This window comes from Pelmatolapia mariae, linkage group LG8, assembly GCF_036321145.2.
Source record: "Pelmatolapia mariae isolate MD_Pm_ZW linkage group LG8, Pm_UMD_F_2, whole genome shotgun sequence".
NCBI lineage: Eukaryota > Metazoa > Chordata > Actinopteri > Cichliformes > Cichlidae > Pelmatolapia > Pelmatolapia mariae.
This window is the reverse complement of record NC_086234.1, coordinates 10,451,716-10,475,460: the sequence shown is the minus strand read 5'-3', so window position 1 is coordinate 10,475,460 and position 23,745 is coordinate 10,451,716. Positions and strand designations below refer to the sequence as shown.

At 40.5% G+C, this 23,745-nt stretch overlaps 1 protein-coding gene across 1 annotated transcript; it reads left to right on the top strand.

The window, feature by feature from the left end:
• The first annotated feature begins 16,613 nt into the window (after positions 1 to 16,613).
• six3b (SIX homeobox 3b) lies at positions 16,614 to 19,089 on the top strand. Its single transcript, XM_063481950.1, has 2 exons — positions 16,614 to 17,686; positions 18,267 to 19,089. Exons 1-2 carry the CDS (start codon positions 16,992 to 16,994, stop codon positions 18,409 to 18,411), a joined length of 840 nt encoding a protein of 279 aa, XP_063338020.1. The 5' UTR covers positions 16,614 to 16,991; the 3' UTR covers positions 18,412 to 19,089.
• The last annotated feature ends 4,656 nt before the right edge of the window (positions 19,090 to 23,745 follow it).

Genomic DNA, 23,745 nt, shown 5'->3' with positions numbered 1-23,745 from the left:
TGTGGAGTAGCTGTTTGGCTTTTGGTTTCTCCAGTGTAGAAGTCTGAGCACTTTAGCTTGTCTTTGGGAGTTTTGTCCTTGGGATGAACCAGGTTTTGTCCGAGTGTGTGGCTGGGTCTTAAGTGAAAATTCTCCCGAGTTATTTTTCTCCCTAGTCGGTGTCTCGCCTTCTTTCCTGTGCATCTTCCCTGATTTGATGAAGGCCTACTTTGGGATAACCACATGTTTTAAGAGCTTTCTTTAAATGTATGCGCTCTTTTTCTTTCCCTACTGAACTTGCTTTGCAGTACACCCTCCTGAACTGGCTCATATGAAGTCAGTCTTAGTCCTATCTTGGGACCTGTCTTTAATGTGCTTTAAAACCAAGCAGCGAATTCTAAAACTCAGTTGTATAAGGCTTACAAAACCAATGGAGAGAATCCAGGATTTGAAGGATGTAATGCTGTCTGATGGATTTTTAACCAGCTGGAAGTGAGAATGATTTTTTTTTTAATGCTGTGTACTTGTGTGTGGCCTTGTGCAGACTGTCGGTATATGTGCAATCTGTTGATGTTTGGAGTACACTTTCACTTTATAAACAGACGCGACTCAAGGCATTAAGAAACCTGTTGCCTGTTTTCAAACATCAAAGCTTGTTTGGCGTCAAATTTCCTTCAGATTCAGTTTCTTTCAGTAGGGTTGGTACTACAAAGCAAGTGAGGCATAGCCAGGTTTTCTTTGCAATTGCTGGCTTAACAAACCCTGATAATAGGTATCAGGATGGTTGGTTATTAACTTTACCTTTTGTACCAAGACTTCTGCTTCCATGCCTGAAAAAGGTAGTGTTTGACTCGACTTCTGCTGAAAATGGATCACAGTGAGACGTTTTTAGAGGAACAGGTGATAGAGATGCTGATTTGCATCTCTAAGCCTGATATATTGGCAAAGGGCAGCACTGGTGCTCTTTATAGGGCAAGAGCACAGTGCTGCAGAAATCTGTAATTCAGAAATGTATATTCTTATTTTCACCATTAGTGCTGTTGTTTATTGAAGCTGCACATTACAGCTCTGAAACTTTACACTTGATTCATTTAAAGGGTAAAAACAGTGTAGTTAGCTCTGAATTTGTCCCGTAGCCTAATTACATTTTTCTTAACTGCACAGCTTCCTTCACTTGTATCTTTAGGACACAGCTTTACTCAAAACACATTCCTTCAGGAGTGACTCAAGATCCGACTTTGCGTGTCAGGAAAGGACTGTGAATATGCGGCGCTTCCCGTCAATTTTAAACTGAAACTCTGAACACATGTTCAGGATGAATTACTGCAGAGATGTAGTCAGGTAAAAAGAGAGCCACCTTCACGACACAGAGACCTCTGACTTTTGGCTCGACATACCTCGCTAACCCATTAGTTTTGTTTTGCAGTACACGTCCATAACTCAACATGAAGCTTAAGTCTTTAGGCAAGATACTAAATTACTGGTAGCTCCATGCTGCTGTTGTGAAATTTGACCTCTGACGTCTATCAAGTACAGACACGACTACTTTAGTTATACAGGTAAAAGGAGGCACTATTGTCTCACAGCAAGAAGGTTCTGGGTTTGGCCAGGCTTTTTCTGTGTGGAGTTTGTATGTTCACCCAACGTCGGCATGGGTTCTCTCCATTTTCCTTCAACAGTTCAAAGTCTGTGGCTCAGAGACTACAAAGCATTGTCAGACTGAGCACTCAGAGCAGTCTAAAGCATGAGCTTTTGGCTCACAGGGATTATTTTCACATAGGCCGACCTCAGTATTCAAAATCCTGGCCATGTTTATTATGAGCATCTACAATCTAACAGTATCTATGTGATAGAACATAAGACGCGTAATAGCACACGCTTTATCAAAAATGTCCGCCTTGACAGCACCACACCTCCCCGACACACGCACACTACCCTGTCTAATCTGTCACTCTGTCATAATTTGATCATAATCCCTAATCATAATCACGTTGTATCTTAAAGGTGTTCTCAATCTGGAGTGGGATTATGGGATTGCAGAACATGTGCGTTTGTGAATGAGTGATCCAAATACATTATGAAGTCGGTGCGTATGTGTGTTTTGGGAGGGGTAAAAGGGGTAAATTTAATTTGGTGATGGTGGGGTACAGCACGCGCTCTCTCACTGATTCACCCGGTGAATCCACTTTAAGCCTGATAGGACAAAACAATAGACAGACACTGACCTGTTAACATTGTGTTTGTGGAGCCTCGTTTGGTTCATCGTTAATCTCTTTCACTTTAATTTGTTTTCTCAGAAATACAAATTCTTCTCTCTCTTTTTTTTTTTTTTTTGGGGGGGGTCTATGCCAGTAGGGTGACACCTCATTGGTTCACACATTGAAATAATTTCTCTAAAATTTTTACCAATGAGAACTTTACTGAGAACAGTTTTCTTTATGTTTAGGCAGCAGTCCTAATAATCTAAAAATAACCATAGCATTCAAAATTATACTTAAATTATCAAAAGTAGAAGGTCATTCAGAGCAGAACAAGTCGATGGTACCAATAAAAAGATTTATTTTTGTCTGTAAAAATACTGTTTTTGCACTGGACAAGATAACAATATAAGATAATCATTTGTGGTTCTGTTTGAGGTGAGTGTTTGAATTTGGCGATTTTACATTTTAAATAAAGTCAGACTATAGTGTCCTGACCCGTAGTCAGCCACAGTAGCTAAATGGGGCTGGTTTTTAATTTGAGAATATTGAGTAACAATTTGTGTTTTTACAGGAAATAGGAAGTAATTATACTGTAAGTAATTTCAAGTAGTTTGTAACTTCTGGTTCATTTAGAGGTGAAACAATTACAAAACCTATTTCTTTGCTTTTTTGTGCTTTCTACACAACACCCACTACATAACGTGGCCTATGCCTAAAAAAAAATGTACAGTTAAATTGTGAAATGGAGAAATTAGTTTGTTACATGTCTTAGAATACTGATAATATGATTTGTCTCTTTTTCTGTAAAATATGTTAAATTATGCACACTCGCGCCAGCAGCGCCAGTTGGCAGCCATTTCTGAGTTTACAACAGACATTCAATGGTCAATGGTAACTTTCAGCACGTAACTGGTAAGTCCAACTGTGTGGCTGACTGTCTGTCCCGCGCACTTATGTTGGCACAGACTTTGACGCTATGGCCGCTGACCAGCGTGCTGACCCGGACGTCCTTGCCCTTCGGTCTGCGCAAACGGGCCTTGTACTGGAGGACAGACCAGAGTGGAACGGCGGGCCTAGCCTGCTTTGCGATGTTTCCTCCGGCCGTCCACGTCCTGTAGTTCCCCTTTTGTGGCGTCGTCGCATTTTCGACTCAGTACACGCCTTCTCTCATCCAGGCGTCCGGGCCTCGGTCAAGCTGGTCAGCTCTAGGTTCGTTTGGCCGGGCCTTTGTAAATCAGTGCGTTGGCATGCATCCCATGCCAACGCGCTAAGATCCATAGGCACACGCAGGCGTCCCTCGAATCCTTGCGCGTTCCAGGGAGGCGTTTTGATCATATCCATGTGGTTCTGGTTGGTCCTCTGCCGCAGTCACAAGGTTTCACGCACGTTTTGACTGTAGTGGACCGCACAACCCGCTGGCCCGAGGCAGTGCCTCTGGTGTCCACTACAGCAGCAGCGGTGGCCAGGGCATTTTTGTCAACGTGGGTTTCGCGTTTCGGTCCCCCCTCCCACATCACCTCAGACAGGGGCCCCCAGTTCGTTTCGGGGCTTTGGTCTGCCGTGGCTGATGGCCTGGGGGTCAAGGTCCATCGAACCGCTGCGTACCACCCGCAGGCCAACGGGATGTGCGAGCGTTTCCACCGGTCAGTTAAGGCCGCGCTCCGTAATTTTCTTACGGATGGTAACTGGGTTGACCGCCTTCCGTGGGTTGCGCTGCACGGTTAAAGAAGACCTTGGGGTTTCCCCGGCTGAACTTGTCCTCGGCCAGCCCCTCCAGGTCCCCGGGGAATTCTTGCCCAAGAGCCCGCCCCCGTGCTTCGATCCCTCTGTGCTTTCTCTCCGACCCCCAAGAGACTCGTTTTCTGTTCCTGTCCCAGTGCACCATTGTCTGCCCAACACTTTTGTACCAAGGTCGTTGGACTCTTCGCAGTTTGTTTTCGTCAGGCATGACGCTCATAGGCCTCCCCTGCATCTACTGTATGACGGCCCATTTAGGGTTATTCAACCGGGCCGAAAGCATTTCCTTTTGGACTTTGGGGGTCGGCAGGAGGTTGTTTCCATTGACAGACTTAAACCGGCAAATGTTCTTCTGGATGATCAGGTGGTGCCGGCCCAGGCCTCCCGCCATGGCCATCCGCCTTCCACTGGACTGGACGACTCTGCTTCTTCCTCTGGGACCACCCCCCACCTGGCGGGGCCCGAGCTATCTTCAGCTTTTCTATTTTGCTCTAATGGAATCTATAATTTACAAAATGAATGTGATGTTTGTAGACTTTCATATAGCCTTCATATTTCTGCACCCAAAGGAGTCACACCCTGCTTGGCTTCACTTTTCAGATGCTAAAGATACACCCATCTTTCATATGAAGTCTAAACATATTAGCTTCCTGATTTTGGTCATAGGCTCTATTCTTTCATTCTGCCACGTTCTTATTTTCTATTTTCTATCTGTTCTATTAATAAGCTGATACTTCTGTGAAAACATCAGAGCTTCTGGATGCACGGCCTTTGACCTGTAGCTGTTATAAAGTCGAAGCTGCTTTAGAAACTCAATATACAGGGTGTGTATATATAAGCAACTGCCTTGTGTCACAGTATTTATATCATATATTTCTACAGCTATCCAAGTACCGTGTTTATGTCTTCCTCTGCAGTGATGCTAGTGGTTGTTGTGCGCTTTTCAGTTCGAGATCACCTGACCTGGTTGACCCTGACACTCAGAACAACTTGTGCCAGATGTAAAACCAACAGATGAATTGTTTTCTTAGCAGAGAGGGAGATGCTAGTGGTATTTCTTCGAACTCTGCACTCTTAGGTCTCCCTTTCTTTTACTTATTTTTTTCCCTTTTCACCCACTCCTGGTGCTTTCACTTGAGTTCTCCTTCCACCCACTCTTGTCTATTCATTGTAAAGGGTTTTCTGCTTGAGGCGGTAACCTTGAGCGAGAGTAATGGTGGCCTGGTGATTCAGTACCCAATGAGAGCCCAAATAAGACCAATTTGCACACACTGTGAAACATCATTTACGCACAGCTCCCTGAACCTGTGTGTGTGTTTGTGTGTCTCAGCATATGATTTTGAGTGAAGTAATTTAGCAGATGAGCGCGTGGCCATTGTTAGAGGGATAATCTGGCTCTTGCTGCTCAGATAGGTTAACATCCAGCAGATTAGACCAGATTACCCCCAACCACACCAGACTGTTGCCTCCCTCCCTTTACCTCCATATTTCTGAGTAACCCCTCCCCTCCAACTTTCACTCATTCTGTTTCATTAGGCTTTCGCTTCCTCTAACTCCTACAACATTTATTCCTACCACCCAGCTAATAGTCCGACTGCATTTTCCTCTTTATTGCCAGATTCGGAGACACATACCTCAGGTCAGCCGCAATCAAAAGGCGAAAAGCCGTGCATTACTGTCAAAGATTCAGACCTGTTTTATGCTAGTTGTTTATGCAACTTTATCATCTTGTGAAATATGTATGTCAACCTTCTGTGGATTTAAAACTTCTGCATCTAATTCTTGTTTGCTAAAGTTATTAAAGATACATGTTGTACAATCATTTCACCCTGAAAAAAAGCAGTTCAAAGAAGTCCTTAAGAGAAATTATATTCATGCTCACGCTTAGTTTATGTAAACTTTTGAGCACAACTGCAGGTACAATGATAGGCTATTAAAACATTACTATGCATAAAATACAGTATAATGGGATCTGAGACATTTCAGTTGCTCAAACAGTTTAATTGCTTGTGGGTTAGCATTGTTGTTTTATTCAAGACACAAAATAATTACATTCATTCATTCGAAGACTGATCAATAAATAATCTTAGGCCTGCGTGACCACAGGTTGGCATCTAAGCCTGTCAATAAGTCATCTTTAAATGTATAAAACATTGAGTGATATACTCCTTCCCTTTCTGTGCCAGATTTACTAAAAGTGCTGCAGGCAGATTAACTTTCTCTGAGTTACACAAAAACTTTCTGCAGGAAAAAAAAAATCTCCAGATGAAAGAAAAAATTTAATGTAACTCATTCTCCTCATTTCCTTTCCTTTGACATATGGTTTCATTTCCCTCTCCTGCTGACTTTGCATGAATATGTCTAACTGGAGGGTGTTAATGCATTAGCTCTGTGTGGGCTATCCGTGTGTGTCACTACATCTGCACGTGTACCATGTGTCTCTGCCTTGAGAAGCCTAGGAGCCAGCTGTTTGTATTTTTGGCCGCTAGTGTTTGTTTGTCAGGTCGCTGCTGTGTTTATCTCGTTCAAGCTATTAATTAAAAGCACTGCCAGTGGTGAGATGACACTAACATAACACAGGATAATGATGTAATTATTGGCTTTACATCTGGACCAGCTGTCCTAAAGCATCCTAGAAAGCATTGTTAGTTAAATTATCTGATTATTTTGTTTATTCATCTATAAGTGAGGTGTTTGTGTTTTAAAGTCTGTCACACCCATCTGTCACATTTTGGTGCGTATTTGCGAGCATCTGTGTGTGTTTGTGTGACACACAAACGTCCTCACTTGTTTCGGCACTCGCATACATTTAGATATATCTTTGGACACTGACACAAGTTTTGTTTTGCTTACCTGTTTACCGAAACGTATTCCAATTATAGTTATATAATATATATATAATCTACATGGACATAATGTGTAGAATATCAGCTTTCATTTGAGGGTATCTGCATTCAAATTGGATGAAGGGTTTAAGAGTTTCAGCTCCTTAAAAATTAATTACATTACAAAAGTAATTGGACAATTGACTCAAATTAATTTCATGGGCAGGTGTGGGCAATTCCTTTGTCATGTCATTATCAACTAAGCAGATAAAAGGCCTGGAGTTGATTTGAGGTGTGTTGCTTGCATTTAGAAGATTTTGCTGTGAACGGACAACATGCAGTCAAAGGAGCTCTCCATGCAGGTGATACAAGCCAACCTTAACCTGCAAAAACAGAAAAAAACGCATCCGAGAAACTGCGACAATATTAGGAGTGGGGAAATCTACAGGTTGGTACATCCTGAGAAAGAAAGAAAGTACTGATGAAGTCAGCAACACAAAAAGACTGGTGATGATCGCAGAATAATTTCCATGAGGAGAAATGCCTTTACAACAGCCAACCGAGTGAACAATACTCTCCAGGCGTGAGGCGCATCAATATCGAATCTACAATGAAGAAAAGACTTCATGAAAGTAAATACAGAGGGTCCACTGCAAGGTGCAAGCCACTCATAGAAAAGCTAGTTTGGACTTTGCTAAAAAAAAAAAAAAAAAACATCTAAAAAAGCCAGCGCAGTTCTGGAAAAACCAAGATCAACCTTTGTCAGAATGATGGCAAGAAAAAAGTACAGAGAAGGTGGGGAATGGCTCCAAAGTATAGCACATCACGTTATCATCTGTAAAACACAGCAGTGGCAGTGTGATGGCTTGGGCGTGCATGGCTGCCAGTGGAACTGGGACACTAGTGTTTATTGATGATGGACAGATGGGACAGAAGCAGCCAAATGACCTGGCAGAAACCCAGCATGTGGTGATGTCCATGAGTTCAAGACTTCAGGCTGTCATTGTCAGCAAAAAGTTTTCAACCAAGTGTTAGACATTTTATTTTGATTTATTTAATTTGTCCAATTACTTTTGAGCCCCTGAAATAAAGGGATTGTTGTTTAAAAATGTTTTAGTTCCTCACATTTATATGCAATCTTTTTCTTCAGCCCATTGAATTAAAGTTGAAAGTCTGCACTTCATTTAAAATTCATAGTGGTAATGTACAGAACCAAAATTGGAATAAATTTGTCTCTGTCTAAGTATTTATGGACCTTAGTGTAGTTGGACTAATGCCTCACCAATTACAACACTGGGATTGGGTTACCATCCAATCAGGTGATGGGATTAGTAGCTCAGGTACAGTTACTTAAGTACCTTTCCTCCTCAGCTTTGTGTGACAGAAGTTAATTTGTGGTCAAATGGCGACCCCACACAGATGCACACAATGTGTAACACAATACGCCCAAATGTGCAGGAAGCTTTTCTTCCCCTACACTCATATTTGTGTGATGATGATGGGGAATCCCACCAACCTGTTAGGTTTTTTTTATTATTATTTTTTTTTTTAACATTTAGCTGATTAAAAGAAAGATAAAAAGTGTATGGAAATGATTAATTACTAGGGTCTTTAATATAATGCTCTGGTATTACTACAAAAGAACAGACAAGCTCTTTAATACATATAGACAAGAAATGCTAACAAACAAAAATGATTATTGTTACACAAATAAAAAAAGCAATATGTGAAGGTTTTATGCTGTTTGAAGCTCTTGGTGCTATGTGTGATGTTGGAATTGTAAAATACAGGGTGGGCCATTTATATGGATACACCGTAATAACATGGGAATGGTTGGTGATATTAAAGTCCTGTTTGTGGCACATTAGTATATGTGAGGGGGCAAACTCCTCAAGATGGGTGGTGACCATGGTGGGCATTTAGAAGTCGGCCATCTTGGATACAACTTTTGTTTTTTCAATAGGAAGAGGGTCATGTGACACATCAAACTTATTGGTAATGTCACAAGAAAAACAATGGTGTGCTTGGTTTCAACGTAACTTTATTCTTTCATGAGTTATTTACAAGTTTCTGACCACTTATAAAATGTGTTCAATGTGCTGCGCATTGTGTTGGATTGTCAATGCAACCCTCTTCTCCCACTCTTCACACACTGATAGCAACACCGCAGGAGAAATGCCAGCACAGGCATCCAGTATCCGTAGTTTCAGGTGCTGCACATCTCGTATCTTCACACCATAGACAATTGCCTTCAGATGACCCCAAAGATAAAAGTCTAAGGGGGTCAGATCGGGAGACCTTGGGGGCCATTCAACTGGCCCACGATGACCAATCCACTTTCCAGGAAACTGTTCATCTAGGAATGCTCGGACCTGGCACCCATAATGTGGTGGTGCACCATCTTGCTGGAAAAACTCAGGGAACGTGCCAGCTTCAGTGCATAAAGAGGGAAACACATCATCATAGAGCAATTTCAAATATCCAGTGGCCTTGAGGTTACCATTGATGAAGAATGGACCCATTATCGTTGTACCCCATGTACCACACCAAACCATCACTTTTGTTGTTCCAACAGTCTTGGAGGGATCCATCCAATGTGGGTTAGTGTCAGACCAATAGCGGTGGTTTTGTTTGTTAACTTCACCATTCACATAAAAGTTTGCCTCATCACTGAACAAAATCTTCTGCGTGAACTGAGGGTCCTGTTCCAATTTTTGTTTTGCAGAGTCTGCAAATTCTGTGCGCCGATCTGGGTTATCCTCGTTGAGATGCTGCAGTAGCTGGAGTTTGTAAGGGTGCCATTTGTGAGTAGCTAATATCCGCCGAAGGGATGTTCGACTGATGCCACTCTCCAGTGACATGCAACGAGTGCTACGCTGTGGGCTCTTGCTGAATGAAGCTAGGACAGCCACTGATGTTTCTTCATTAGTGACAGTTTTCTTGCGTCCACATTTTGGCAAATCCAACACTGAACCAGTTTCACGAAACTTAGCAAGCAGTTTGCTAACTGTAGCATGGGAGATGGGTGGTCTCGTAGGGTGTCTTGCATTGAAATCTGCTGCAATGACCCGGTTGCTGCGTTCACCAGATATCAGCACAATTTCGATCCGCTCCTCACGTGTTAACCTCTTCGACATGTCAATGGCTGTGAACAAAGAGAAACTTCTAAATAACTCATGAAAGAATAAAGTTACGTTGAAACCAAGCACACCATTGTTTTTCTTGTGACATTACCATAAAGTTTGATGTGTCACATGGCCCTCTTCCTATTGAAAAAACAAAAGTTGTATCCAAGATGGCCGACTTCTAAATGGCCACCATGGTCACCACCCATCTTGAGGAGTTTGCCCCCTCACATATACTAATGTGCCACAAACAGGACTTTAATATCACCAACCATTCCCATTTTATTACGGTGTATCCATATAAATGGCCCACCCTGTATATTTCATGGAAATTTACAATAATATTTCTGACTGTATAGAAAAACTGTGCTTTATTGGTGAGTGGTGCATGTATTTATTCACACAAACAAAACAAAGTACATTTTCCATCCTGTTCCAATAGCCTACTGTTTTTGATGACAGACTACCTATTTGTGCACATTTATTGCATAAAGCTGCAAACGTAGCCTAGGTAGGTTTTTTTTCCCTTTAAATTTTAACACTTTAGTTTAAAGGTGAATGAGGTTTGTTGTTTCCACCTGTAGCAGGAATAGTTTTCTTGCATATTTTTCATAGTACTGTGCTTTGTTGGAGGTTGTTTAGTACCTAAAAACTCCCTATTTAGATACTAAATCTTCATGAGAGGCTGACAAGGGGGCTCTCACTCTCAGACATGTGCTGGCTTGTCTTGTTGTTATGCACACTAGTAAAAATACTTTGCAGTACCACTGATGTTGAGATCTGGCTCTTTAATATCACATTAAAAACAACCCTTGTTGGAATTATCTGGCAAATGTTTTGACTTTTGGTTAGAAAATGTCAGTAAAATTTGATGAAAGTCAATGGACTATCAAGTTGTTGAAATCACAGACAAAGACATGGCTGATGATGATGATGAAGAAGATTAATGGTGAAAAATCATATTGCATATTAAGTTTTTGCTAATGTTTCATTTGTTACAGGCTCTGTTAATTTCTCTTCATGTAACGTGACCAAAAAAGTGTAATGAGTTATTAGCAGTAAAACTGATAGCAAGTCTGGTAAAGCAGCTTTTTATTATTATGCACTACAGACTCTATACATTGTTTTAATGCTCATAGCAATTATAACATCAGACATCCAACTTAGGAAGGTGAACCATCCAAGCAGCGTTTTAATGCACAGTACAGACAGAGAACTGTTAACTTAGCTTTCTCCTTCTAGCGCATATCTCAAATAAAACCACAGCTTGTTGAATTTATTCTTCCTTTTGGTGAAATATAACAAACACAATACTGTTTGTTCAGCCAGGAACTGAACTAGAACTCTAATGTTATCGATTTACTCTCACTGAAAAAGCCACAGTTTGAAAATGCACTTACCCAAAATGTTAAAATATTCTTTTAAATTAAAGAATTATCACTATAATTATTGCTATTTCTTTTTCTGATCACTTATTCAACAGTTTATAAGTTTATAAGTTTATAACAGTTTGTAAATTGTTGCACAGTCTCGCTGTGCAACAATTTACCCTCGTTTTTTGTGTACAATTGTGCTCCAGATTCTCCTGGAAACCTGTAATGGCACAAAAGCACGACAAAGACTCGGGAAGTGATTAGTGGCTTAATGAGGAGGAGGCTTTGGTGGGAGTTTGGGGCCTGTATGGCCACGGGTGAGGGGGTTAGAGTTTTGGGGCTTAAGAGGTCAGTGGAGAGGTTAATTAGGAGCACGGCTTTTGTTTATGAGGGGATAAGGAGATGCAAAGGAGATTCACTTTGTCTCGTCATAGTGTTTCTCCAGCCACCCTGGAAGTGTCATCCACCCGGTTTTAGCCACCTCTGCTTTCCTTCCTCCTCCCCCCACCCCTGATAATTACCCTGCAGCTTGGTGGAGGTGCAGCTGAATTAATATGATTGTCTCCGTTATAACACACTTCCTTCCTCATCATACATGCACACATACACTTTGAGTATCTTTCCTCAAGTATGTTTGGCATGTCCTTCCTGCTTCCACAGAAGAATGTTTTTTCAACTTGGAGGAGCTCTGGTCGTGACTGTCGCTCAAAGCCTGTTGTGTGAGTCCATTGTTCTGCTGTTACAACACAGATAAAACCGTCTGCAAACAAAAGCATCCACAGACTCGAGCTCGAGTCGAGCAGAATGAGTGAGTCCACATGATGAGTGCGTGTCTGTGAAGACGAGTAAACAGAACTGACAGCTTTCTTGGCCAAAACTTTTACACCACTTTCATTGTGTCTTAAACTGTGCATTAAGTGCATTTAGAAATTAGGTAATAATTGACAAGCTGATGTTATCACCACAAAAATAGTCACAGATGATTGCAAGACATCCTCTGCAATACATGTGTGTAACTGAAGAACAGAAAATAGCCTTAAAGAGGGCCAGAAACTAAACGGGAATTATGTATTTATTCAGTGCTTTGAAATGACTGTGAGTGTGTGTGTATATATCATTATTATTTAAATTTAATAATGCCTAAGTTTATTTTATTAAATGCCTAATTAGCCATCCCTTCCTGTCTGCCATTTCCATTTCTTCTGCCAGTTCGATAACTTATGTTTAATTTACTCGTTAATTTTGGGAATCTTCACCTCGAGGTGTCGTGAAATACAGGTGGGGAAATCTGACTGGAGCACCTGCATGTTTGAATAAAAGTAATGATGCTTTAGAGGAGAATCTTGTTCCATTTAAATTGCATGGAGTTACATTCCCTAACACTGTTTGGATTAAATGCAAATTTTGTTTTAGCCCTTCTGTGTCTAACCTAAGTGGAGGTTGGCCGAAAAATCATGTGGTGTTTCATGTAACTGGAGCTCGTATTCACCTATATTTGAATGATCGTGGGCTCATAACTCTTAAGCACCTCATCACTGCTGACCATGACCAATGTTATCCGGAGCTGCAGACTGTGTTAAACCAGAGAAACTCCTGTTTCTGTCTGTGTAAAGTTGTTTAACTGCACATTGAATCTCTGGAATATCAGTATAAGAAAAAAGAAGTGCAATTTCAGCAGTACGTCTCCGTTTTCTTCACATGATAAAGAAACGCTGCTGTAGTTAATGAAAGAAATCTGTCAGCACTATTCTTTGGGCTTTAATTGTAAAATATTATTGTTCAAAATTACGCAAAAACTTTTAGTAGTCCATTGCCCAATCAGTCCTGTAATTATAAGATGACATTTTTGTTAATTCACAGAAAATGTTGTGTTTTATTTATTTATTTTACTGTGGGCATTTTGTGAAAAAAATCAATTGTAGTGAAAAAACAGCAACTTTTCCATCATTTAATTCTTTATCTGTTATTGCATTACTTTGGTGCAGTACGATTGGCTGTGGGAGAGGTCTTGTCAGTAGGACAAGCTGTAAAATACATGAAAAGTCCAAAATGTTTCCCCTCCTTTACAGTTTCCAAAAGATGTCCAGTAGGCTGGATTGAAGTCTTTGCTAGACCAATTCTGGTCCCTGAACCTTATGTTTGATGCCCCTCTGGTAAAACCTTTTCCTACATTTTGCAGGGATGTGCTGGAGAATGGTTAGAGACAATCTGTCTGTGATGTTACACATTTCCGTTCTATACCTGCAGCTGCATAAAGCCCAGAAATATGCACCTTTACCTGCCTTGAAGGCTGATAAGACGTTGGATGCAACCAAAGACGATATAAAAGACTAAGATAGCTAGCGTGCTGTCACTCGGCTTGTGAAGTTCTGTAGCAAAGCCTCAAGATGTGCCAATGTGACAAGGAGGGGTGGTTCTGATAGTAAAACCACTTGCTCATTGGCTAATTACTTGAAAAGTACTTCGCCAATGAGTGAGCAGGACATAGCATGGCTATTCCTCATTTATGAAACTTTTTTTTTTTTTCCAAAATGACCCAACATAAGCGACTTAGTCCTTGAACTCAGCAGGAAAGGTCAAGAAAGAAAGCCATATTCCCAAAGACTTCTATAGGACCAGATATCTTTTTGCAACCACACCTATCGCCATCTGGTGGCCTTCAGATAGAAGTAGGTTTAATGCACTACCACATTGGCTTTGTTTTTTTCCAACCAGGATTTTATGTCCACCACTGTGGAAACACCATTGCTTTTGTTGACGCTGCTTATCCTCAGCTGTCCAGAGCAGGTATCTACAGAGCAAAAGAAAAATGGAGCCTCAAGCAGTCTAAGATCTTAAAAGCTTACTGAACTTTCTCCTTGTGTAGTTCTCTCTTTTGTTTTTTCCCCTCTTCTTCTGATTCCCGTGGCTTCTTTGTTTGCATAATCTTTGCAGTGCTACATGATTTCACTGAATACATGCATACAAAAAAGTGATCACAAAACATATTGATCGTTCATTGTGCAACTAGCTGAAAGTGAATGAAACATTTTTTCATTTTGTCCCCATCCTTTCACTGTAGGAAATGAGGCTTTCCTGAATGTTACAAAATTAAGGGAGAAATGTGTTCCATAGGGAAAAAAATAAAAATAAAGATAAAAAATAAAAATACAAAAAAATGCTACCTGGCACAACATCACATAAATTGTCGGGAAATGTTCATATTTTTAATTAAATTGGTTACTAATGATAATCTGCAGGACTTCCTGGACACTGTCTCCAGCAGACTGCCACAAGGACAGATGCAGGAAATCTGTGATACATTGTGCAATAGCACGTTACAATGCAGCACATCTGTCTAACAGATTATTATCTGTTCTCTTGTGTTAACATGCTATTTCAACCTTGCACTGTCACTACACTTTACACTATTTGCACTCTGAGCCACTTGGATGCTATCTATTTCATGCTTTTACTTAATTTAGAAGCCATTTTTACTGATAAAGTTTGCTTTATTTAATTTTACTCTATACTTTATATGGTCATTTTATTGTGTTGTCTTGTATTTTAATTGGATTTTAACTTTATTTTTTATGCTTCTTTTTAATCAAGGCCCTTTCTTTTGTGTACTTCTTACCCTGTTGAGCTATTGTAATTCTGTTATGTTGTACTTATTGTATTTTATTCTTATGTTCTATTTATTTAACATTTCTACAAAATATTGCTATTAATCTCTACTTTGTGAACAGTCAATTGGTTTCTCAACATAAAACTCACTGCAGCACAAAAATGATTCTTTTAAACTGATTTTTAGTTTTTCTGTTATTATTTTCCTCAGAGTAATCAGTTCTGTCCCTGGTTAGCTAGCATAAACTAATGTAAGTCTATTATCTGCAACCAAATACATGACGTCACGTTCGGTGCTGACAGAAGATGGCTCCGCACATGTTCTCAAAATGTAAACTTTAAGCACTTCTTTCTTAAATTGGCGATTGCCTGTGTAGTGTTTCATGTCCTCTTTAACTTCTGCTGTTAGAGAACTTCGAGGCTTGAATGACCACCTTGGTGATCTCAGTAAAATCAGTATCAAAACCCATTATGTCGAAATGTCTTGCATACAGTTTATTTGTTGGATTAATTTAAATTTGAACATATGTATATTTTTCACAGCCCTTCCTCTATTGTTTCCTTGTTGTTTTGCATTAAAATCTTTAATATGTATAAAATATTTGGGATTATTTATTATTTTAGGCTTACTTGATTTGATTTAGGGATTAACCAGAACCATATGTGTCGCTCAGGGTGAAAAACTGGCACACAACCCCTCACATCACAGTGCAGGGACATCTGTCTGTTTGGGTAATTGGCATTAACCCTTTTAAGCCGAGTGACACCATTTTTTTTTTTACAGCCCACACATCTGCATGGGGGTATTTGGAGGGTGTTTCTATGTGACAGAACAGTGTAAGAAGGTGTCCAGCAAAGATATAAAAGATAGTTTTTGTTGTTTCGATCAAGTACTTTAGCTTGCACATACAAGAGGATGTTCCACTTATTTACTCTAGTTTACTGGACTCTGACCATCGTGATCAACCCCAAACTTAACTCTAGCCTTGCATTGCATGCTAAAATATATTGCTCTCCACTGCATCAATTGTCTTTACTGTCCTAAAAAGGGAGGAAAATCAACACAGTATGACAGTGTAAACAGTTTTATGTGCTCATACCTTAAAGAATACAAGCACAAACATACACAGAAGGGCAAAAGTTGCCACACTTCAAAGCATATGGCCCAGGGCAGCTAAAATGTGTTAATGTTGATTGAATAAACTGCTCCATTACACTAATGTTAGCAGGCTGCATAGACCCGATGCTAATCCAAGGTAAGAGAATGGAGATGGAGCAGCTTATCTCTAAACTCATGGATATTGGAAAATGATTAGAAAAGTGATTAGAGTGGAGGGATACCACTTAGAGAAACATACGCTTTCAGGTTCTGATGTTGTTCCCAATCACAACAGGACGCTACGCATTACTGCTATTAATGATGCAAGCAGCTTACTGCCAGGAAGAGAGAGGTTATGAGACTGAGGTGATAGGTGTTGATTGCAGTTTTCAACATAATCACCATGAAAATTTAGAATTACAGTGCACTACTCACCACCAGGACTTTGTTTTTAGTTCTTCTGCCTTCTGCCGTCAGAGCCATGCAGTGTTTCCCTCTTTCTTTATAAACTGTTATATTTACTATGTTGGCACACAGCTTGCACACACAAAGCCTTCACATTGCAATAGTACAAAGAAATTCAAAAGCACTGAAAACTGTAGAATACTATTTATATTTATTTGTTTATTTATTTTACTCTTGCACAGTTGGTGTGGAGTACCCATAATTTTGTTGTACATGTACAGTGACAATAAAGGACTATTCTTCTTCTTCTGTTCACACTGACAGATTAAAAAATTGATGCTGTTTTTGTTTTTGCACTGCAGCCTCCATCTACAGGGGGAAAACAGAATGAACTGTCCACATTAGAAATGCAACCCAAGTGACTTCATCTGTACAGCTAGTGCCAGAGATCATCCAGCTGTGTTTGATTGACAGTGGTGCCATGACAACCCCGCATCAGCTCCCGGGAGTCCAATGAGAAGTCAGAATCAGTGTCCCTCCCTGACTCCCAGGTGAGTTTAAAAATCAGATTTAAGCAGATTTCTGTCAGATGGTTCACGGAACGCTTTCCGCCTCCTTTTTGGCTTCAGTCTGCGAGCCAGATGGTTTTCAGGTCTCCCCTCGACTTTTTCTCAGCCTCCCGCCTCCTCCTGCCGCACTTTGCGGACGGGTCCCCTGTCCTAGCTCGCTCTCAGTCCCCGGATGACTCTTCCGGGGCTTGCGCTCCCGTTGCCCTCCCGGGACTGTGTTTCTCTGCTGCGCAGATCGCCAGCGTGTGCGAGACCCTGGAGGAGACAGGAGACATCGAGCGGCTGGCCCGCTTCCTTTGGTCGCTCCCGGTGACCTCGGACGGCCGCGACTCTATTTCTGAACACGAATCTGTGCAGCGGGCTCGCGCTGTAGTAGCCTTCCACACGGGAAGTTTCCGAGAGCTTTATCACATCCTGGAGACTCACCGCTTCACTCGCGCCTCGCACGGTAAATTGCAGGCGATGTGGCTCGAAGCGCACTACCGGGAAGCAGAAAAGCTACGCGGGCGGCCGCTCGGACCCGTGGACAAGTACCGCGTGAGGAAGAAGTTCCCGTTACCCAGGACCATCTGGGACGGAGAGCAGAAGACACATTGCTTTAAAGAGCGCACCAGGGGCCTGCTGAGAGAGTGGTACCTGCAGGATCCGTACCCTAATCCGGGCAAGAAGCGGGAGCTGGCACACGCCACCGGACTGACACCGACCCAAGTAGGGAACTGGTTCAAAAACCGCAGACAGAGAGACAGGGCGGCAGCAGCCAAAAACAGGTCAGTAGATTTGACTAGAACTAGGCTGTGCCCTTGGAAGGTGCACTGAGGTTTGTTTGTCTGTTTGTCTGTTTTTGTTTTTAAATAAATGCACGAGCGCATTTGGAGGTTTTTTAGTATCAAGTTACCGTAACTATATCACATTTCAGTTCAGTTTCATTCAGTTTTATTTATGTATCAAATCACAACAACAGTGTGATGAGACTACTGTTCATACTTACTATTCAGTTGGGCAGTACTTTAGCTAAGGGTGCGCAAAAAGGCCATTCATGCGTAAAAGCGCACGCCCATGCAGCTTGTAGGTTTTCGTTTTCCAGTTGCATAGTCGGTCTTTCTTCACCTTTCTGTCACTACAGTTTACTTCAGGGTCAGTGTGCGGGTCAATCACCGTGTTGATGAAGGCAAAGCAAGGCATGCATGAATGGGCACAAATTGCTCATCATGCAAGGATAGACTCCAGTTTGACAGGGACGGAGATGGCATTAATTTAGTTCATAGGCTGAATTTAATTTCAGTTTTAGTTATAGGTTTTGTGTTCTACTTTACCTGAGTTGATAAAATTACTTTTTTCCCTCTTCAGTAATAGGTTGCAGCACCACCACATCTGCTCCGACAGAGCGCGTGCACTAAGCAGAGGAGGCTGTAGTCCAGACGGGAGCACAGAGCGCGCGGATGGAGAAACTCTGCTCTCAGTAACGGACAGTGACTCCGACTTGGACGTCTGACACTTTTAAAAGTGAAATAAACATTTAGGCTCTGCCGTCGGTCAACAGTGAGGAGAATGTGTGTGGACAAACGCTGGTCAGGATTTGCGCTGCAATAAATTCGGGGTATAAAACCCAATATTATTCCACAGGCGAAGGTTACGTTAACCTTTTCTGGGTGCTTTTTCTTTCTTTTTGGTTTTTGGTGGTCTTCAGGTACAAATTTTGAATTTTAACCACCGATTTTATTTAAACTGCATCATTGGAGGGTGAGTGCACATCTGCTGACCCAGTTTGTCATGAACTTAATTAAACACGCATCAAGCAGTGCACTCCTGTTGGACTTTAAACCCAGGGACCCCCCAAAGAGAAGGCTGAAAACTGCCAGTGAGCGAATCACTTTCATTCTCTCTCATTTTCTCAAATTATGTGTCATAAAAAAAATCTGTCTAGTTGTTCCTTTAGAGGCTCAAGGTGGACTCCTAAATGTTTACTGTAGACAATCAGTCAGCACCACTGAATTCTGCCTGCTCCCTGTCTGTTTGTATTTTAATAACCGTTTTTTGTCAACTTGCCATTTTTTCGTTATTTAAAATTTACCGTGTAGCCATGTTCTGTCTACTTGATGTTCATTTTAATGCTGAATAAATGTTTTTTTGGTATTTTATAGAAATAAAGTTATTTATTATATCACTGTTATGAAGACTTTTGTAATGATCCGGAACCAAATACCTGTCATATAAACAGTTAACACAAAACAAACACAATGTATGATCACAATTTATGATTAGAGTAAATACAAAGTATTTATTGCAAATGACTCGCATGTGGCTTCAGCCTAAAATGTGTTCTTAAGGGCTTACCTAAAGGGATTTATCAAAGTTATATAAAGCTTATCAAAGCTTTGTTGTTTTCTGATTGATCCAAAACCCCAAAGAAGGGGAAAAAACATATAGAATTGCAAATAAAAACTTTGCTTAAATAAACTCAAACTATTCCTTTTTTCAACCAGTTGAGTATTAAAACCGTGCAGAATACGTTTAATAATCGTGTTGGATTTTCCGTAAGTATTCGTTTATTTTTGCCTACTTTTGCGATCAGTATGTTTAACCTGACTTTCCCGCAAAATGCCCACGGTTCCGGTCCACACAGTGGCCTTTTTTGTATGCCAAATATTTTTATACACCTGTATACATGCAAACTACGCCTACATATGTGGATAGATATTATTTAAATACTCTCACTGTCTGGAAACGCTGTTTAACAAAGTAAATGCACACCGGCGCCACCTAGTGGTAACATTAAATTCAATTTGCATTTATACCAATGACTGTAGAAAACCAACGACTGTTTTCTACAGTCATTGGTTTATACTCGTTTATGTAAGCCCAATGTGTTAAAGCTCAAACTACGCAGTAGTTGACACAATACTTCAATAGTGATTCACCGACTATACAGTAATATAACCGGACTTTACTGCACCACTACTGCCTTTATTTGGGTTTTTAGTGTATTCTATATTTTAAGTAAAAAAAAAAAAAAGAGAGAGAGAGAGAGAGAGAGAGAGAGAGAGAGACTTTTAATTCTAATGTGCCACATGTCTATATATTTTTAACCCATCATCTCTAACTTTAGTCTGGCTCCACCACTTGGATAGTATTTCTGAGACGACTGACTCATATTTCTTGGCATTTATCTTGTTTCGGCGTGAGTCATTATAACCATCCACTATCCTGTGAAGGGCGAGAAGAACAGAATAGCATTGTGTTTTAACATACTTCTGAAAACAGCAGTGGTTTTCCAGCACAGACGACTGGACGACCCTTTTCTTCTTGACCATTGCAAAATGGCATCGGTCTCCGAGCTGCACTTGAACACAGCGTTCAGTGACATCACGTCTGATAGCGTCATCCTTCCGGTGATACTTTTCTTGCACCAGCAGGTGGCGCAGTTGGACAGGCCTGATCATAAACTGCATTGGCGTTAATAAATAGTCTCTGATGATATGATGACATTTTACTCATCATTCTATTTAATTTACTAGATCATAATTTGATATCTAAATAAATAAATAACACATTATTTCAGACAGGAGACCCAGCTGGAGGTAGCGGAGTGGAAGATGCTACTGTTTTCACTGGACAGAATTAGAAATGAGTATGTCAGGGGGACAGCTCAGATCGAGTGGTTTAGAGACAAAGTATAGAGGTAAGCTTGAGAGAGTTTGGACATGTGAAGAGGAGGGATGGTGGATATATTGGGTAAAGGGTATAGAAAATAGAGCTGCCAGACAGGCCACAGTAATGGAAGTAGTGAAGGAGGACACACAGAGGGTCGGTGTGACAAACAAGGATACTAGGCATAGGATACGATAGAGGCCACTGTGGCCTAAGTGAGTATCCAAAAGAAGACTTTGGCTTGCGATAAGACCTGGGTACCTCTTCCAGCACTGGCTGCATGGTTAAGATGCTCAGATTCCTCCATAGGGGAAAAAATATGAAAAAAGACATGGCCAAGAGGCTCATTGTGAAGATGTGTTTGTTATGTTTTCAGCAGCTGTAATTGTAAGAATTATATTTTAATTCCAAACCAACAAAGGAATAAACAAGCAGCACGTTTGGAGGAGAAAAAATTATGACGTTTGATTATGGTTTCGCTCTTGTTTAAGGACTAGTGGAGGCAGACAGCAGGGAAAAGCTGGAGTTTTAGCAGATACTTTGCAGTTATAAGTTCCAGTATGTGTATGTTGCTTGAGCGAGTGCACAGGAGGTCAGGGCTTCACTAACATAGAGTCCAGAAGATTTATGACACCTCATCCAGATACACACTGCACAACCAAATGACAGGCCACAGAAACATTCATACCAATCTACCTTCTGCTGCATTGTTAACATATATATTTACATGTCCATATTTTCTGGTAAGTGAAAAACCACTATAACTGTGTACGGTTTCATGTAAGTCTCAACGAGAGCTTATGATCCTTACATCACAGTGAAGATGAGTTCAGAAGAACTGATATATGCAGTAAAAACAGCGCTATGCTTGTGGTGTAGTTTTAAATAAAGTTTAGAACAGCATAAGTAATGAATATATATCTAAATTTGATTGTTTTGAGTACTGGCATATCTTGGAACATTTCTGAAATAGCATCACTCACTGCTGATTTAAACACCAGTCAAACATCTATTATAGTCTTATAGAAGTAGCCAGTATTACTATAGTACTTTATAAGATACTAAAATACTATTCCAGCCATTTGAAAAAGTGTAGATGGCTTCTTACTTTCAGAGCTCTTTCTTGTGAGAAGAAATGTGAAAACAGAGGTTCTGGAGCATTTTCATGTAATATTTTGGAACTATTCTAAGTTTCTATTCGAACAAATAAACTATAGAAATTTTGGATGAATATGATAATTTTATAGAAAATGGGCAATTTATTTAAAAAATATAATTAAATGTAATTTTTTTTATTATCACATGAAATGTAATGAAAGAATACAATTTTTTTAAGGAGGCTCTACCTCCTCCCCGTATATGTGGATAAAACCCACCCAAGGGCATCACTTTTTACAGTCTGTTAACATCGAATTAATCACTAAATCTAGTTAAATGAAGTTATTTGGTTTCTATTGTTAGTGGAACACCATAATACAGCCCTCAAATATGATGACATTTCAGAACATTTATAATATAAATATGCTGAATTCAGGGTAGTTAAATTCCATAAGTACAGTAGAACAAAAGAGTAGCAATTTGCAGTTTTTAAGGGACAAGAGAAAAAACCCAGAATGTAACTTTTTTTTTTTTTTCGAAGAACTGGTAACTGTTTGCTTTAAGGTAAGAAGGGGATAGAGTACTCCCTTAAAATGGAACCTAAACCCCTATAAAAGTAATGGTCGATTATAAAATAATAAGAAGGGCTCATTGGATTACTCTACAATATAGCCTGGAGCCCTATTATTATGGTGTAATTACAATGTAAGAAGAGAAGGTTAGACTACTCTAAAAGGCAGCCTAGACCCCTAATAGTAACATGTAATTACAAAAATAAGACAGGATCTTTAGGATAATCTATTATACAGCCTTCACCCCTAGTAGTAATGTTTGATTACAAAAGAAGAAGGGATTTAGGATGTTTAGGAGCTTCAGGGTATTCATTGATATAGGGAAGGCTGGGTTACTTTATAATACAGCCTGAAGCTCTATTAGTATGTATTGTATCTTGAAGCATATTAGACTACTCTAAAATACAACCTAGACACCTATTAATGTGTAATTACAAAATAAGAAGGGCTCTTTGGGATACTCTATAATATAATGAAGCCTGGAACACTTTATAATACAAACTGTAGCTCTGTTAGTATCTACAATGTAAGAAGGGATACTTAGATTACTGTAAAAGGCAGCCTGGAACCCTAATTAAATACAAAGCAGGGTTGAAATCCTCTGTAATAAAGCCTAACCCCAGGAATACAACAGACATGGTTCCGGCTTTTCATCACCACTGGAGCCGACTGCACCTGCTCAAGACAATGCTTGTAATTCTACCAGACGTACCACAAGTGTCCAAGCGGCTCTCTGCTCCACGTTGCTTAAAATAGGCCTAGTCTGTTTTTTCTCTGTCTGTCTGTCTGTCTGTCTCCCTCTCTCTCTTTTTCGGAAGACATGTCAATCTGCACAGAGCAGATGAGAAGGGCAGAAAGTCTGACAGAAAAACGGCACGGACAGTGTCGTAACTTTTCAATTTTCCCTGTGAAACCATCAAAGCTTGCAAAACAATGAAATAAAATATGTGTAAAAGGAAGTTGGGATACTCTTTAATAAAGCTTTATTACTTAAAAATGTCTAGTGTTAAAATGATTTAATCTTAAAAACAACAAACAACTGTTGATTATGACTCATTTTTTTAAGTATCATTGGGAATCTGTAGTATTTTAGGAACCTGAAAATCACATCCTATATTCAGGGTGTGGTAAAACGCGGGCTGTATTATAAAGTGCTGCCACCAGATTTACTCAACAATATCAGCCCTGTCTCTTCAGATTCTCTAACTGTGCGTGAGGCTGTCTGTGGTCATGCATGAGGACTGATGGGCTCTGTGGGCTGTCTGGCCATGACACGCGCGTTCACACATACACATTACTCCACGCCTGCGGGTGAATTCCATCGCCCCTCTTTTAAAAACACCTCTTCCAGCTAAGCACACACACACACACACACACACACACACACACACACACACACACACACACGTATGTATGCACGCACGCACGCGCACACAGATTCTCTCTGTCTTTCTTTTCTGTCATCCGGCGCAGAAGCCCGGCAACGCGGGTGACGCGTTTTGCGCATT

Coding starts and splice junctions, on each gene's coding strand:
- six3b (XM_063481950.1), top strand. CDS start 16,992: ATGGTTTTCAGGTCTCCCCTCGACTTTTTCTCAGCCTCCCGCCTCCTC. Junction 17,687..18,266: donor GCGGCAGCAGCCAAAAACAG/GTCAGTAGATTT, acceptor TTCCCTCTTCAG/TAATAGGTTGCAGCACCACC.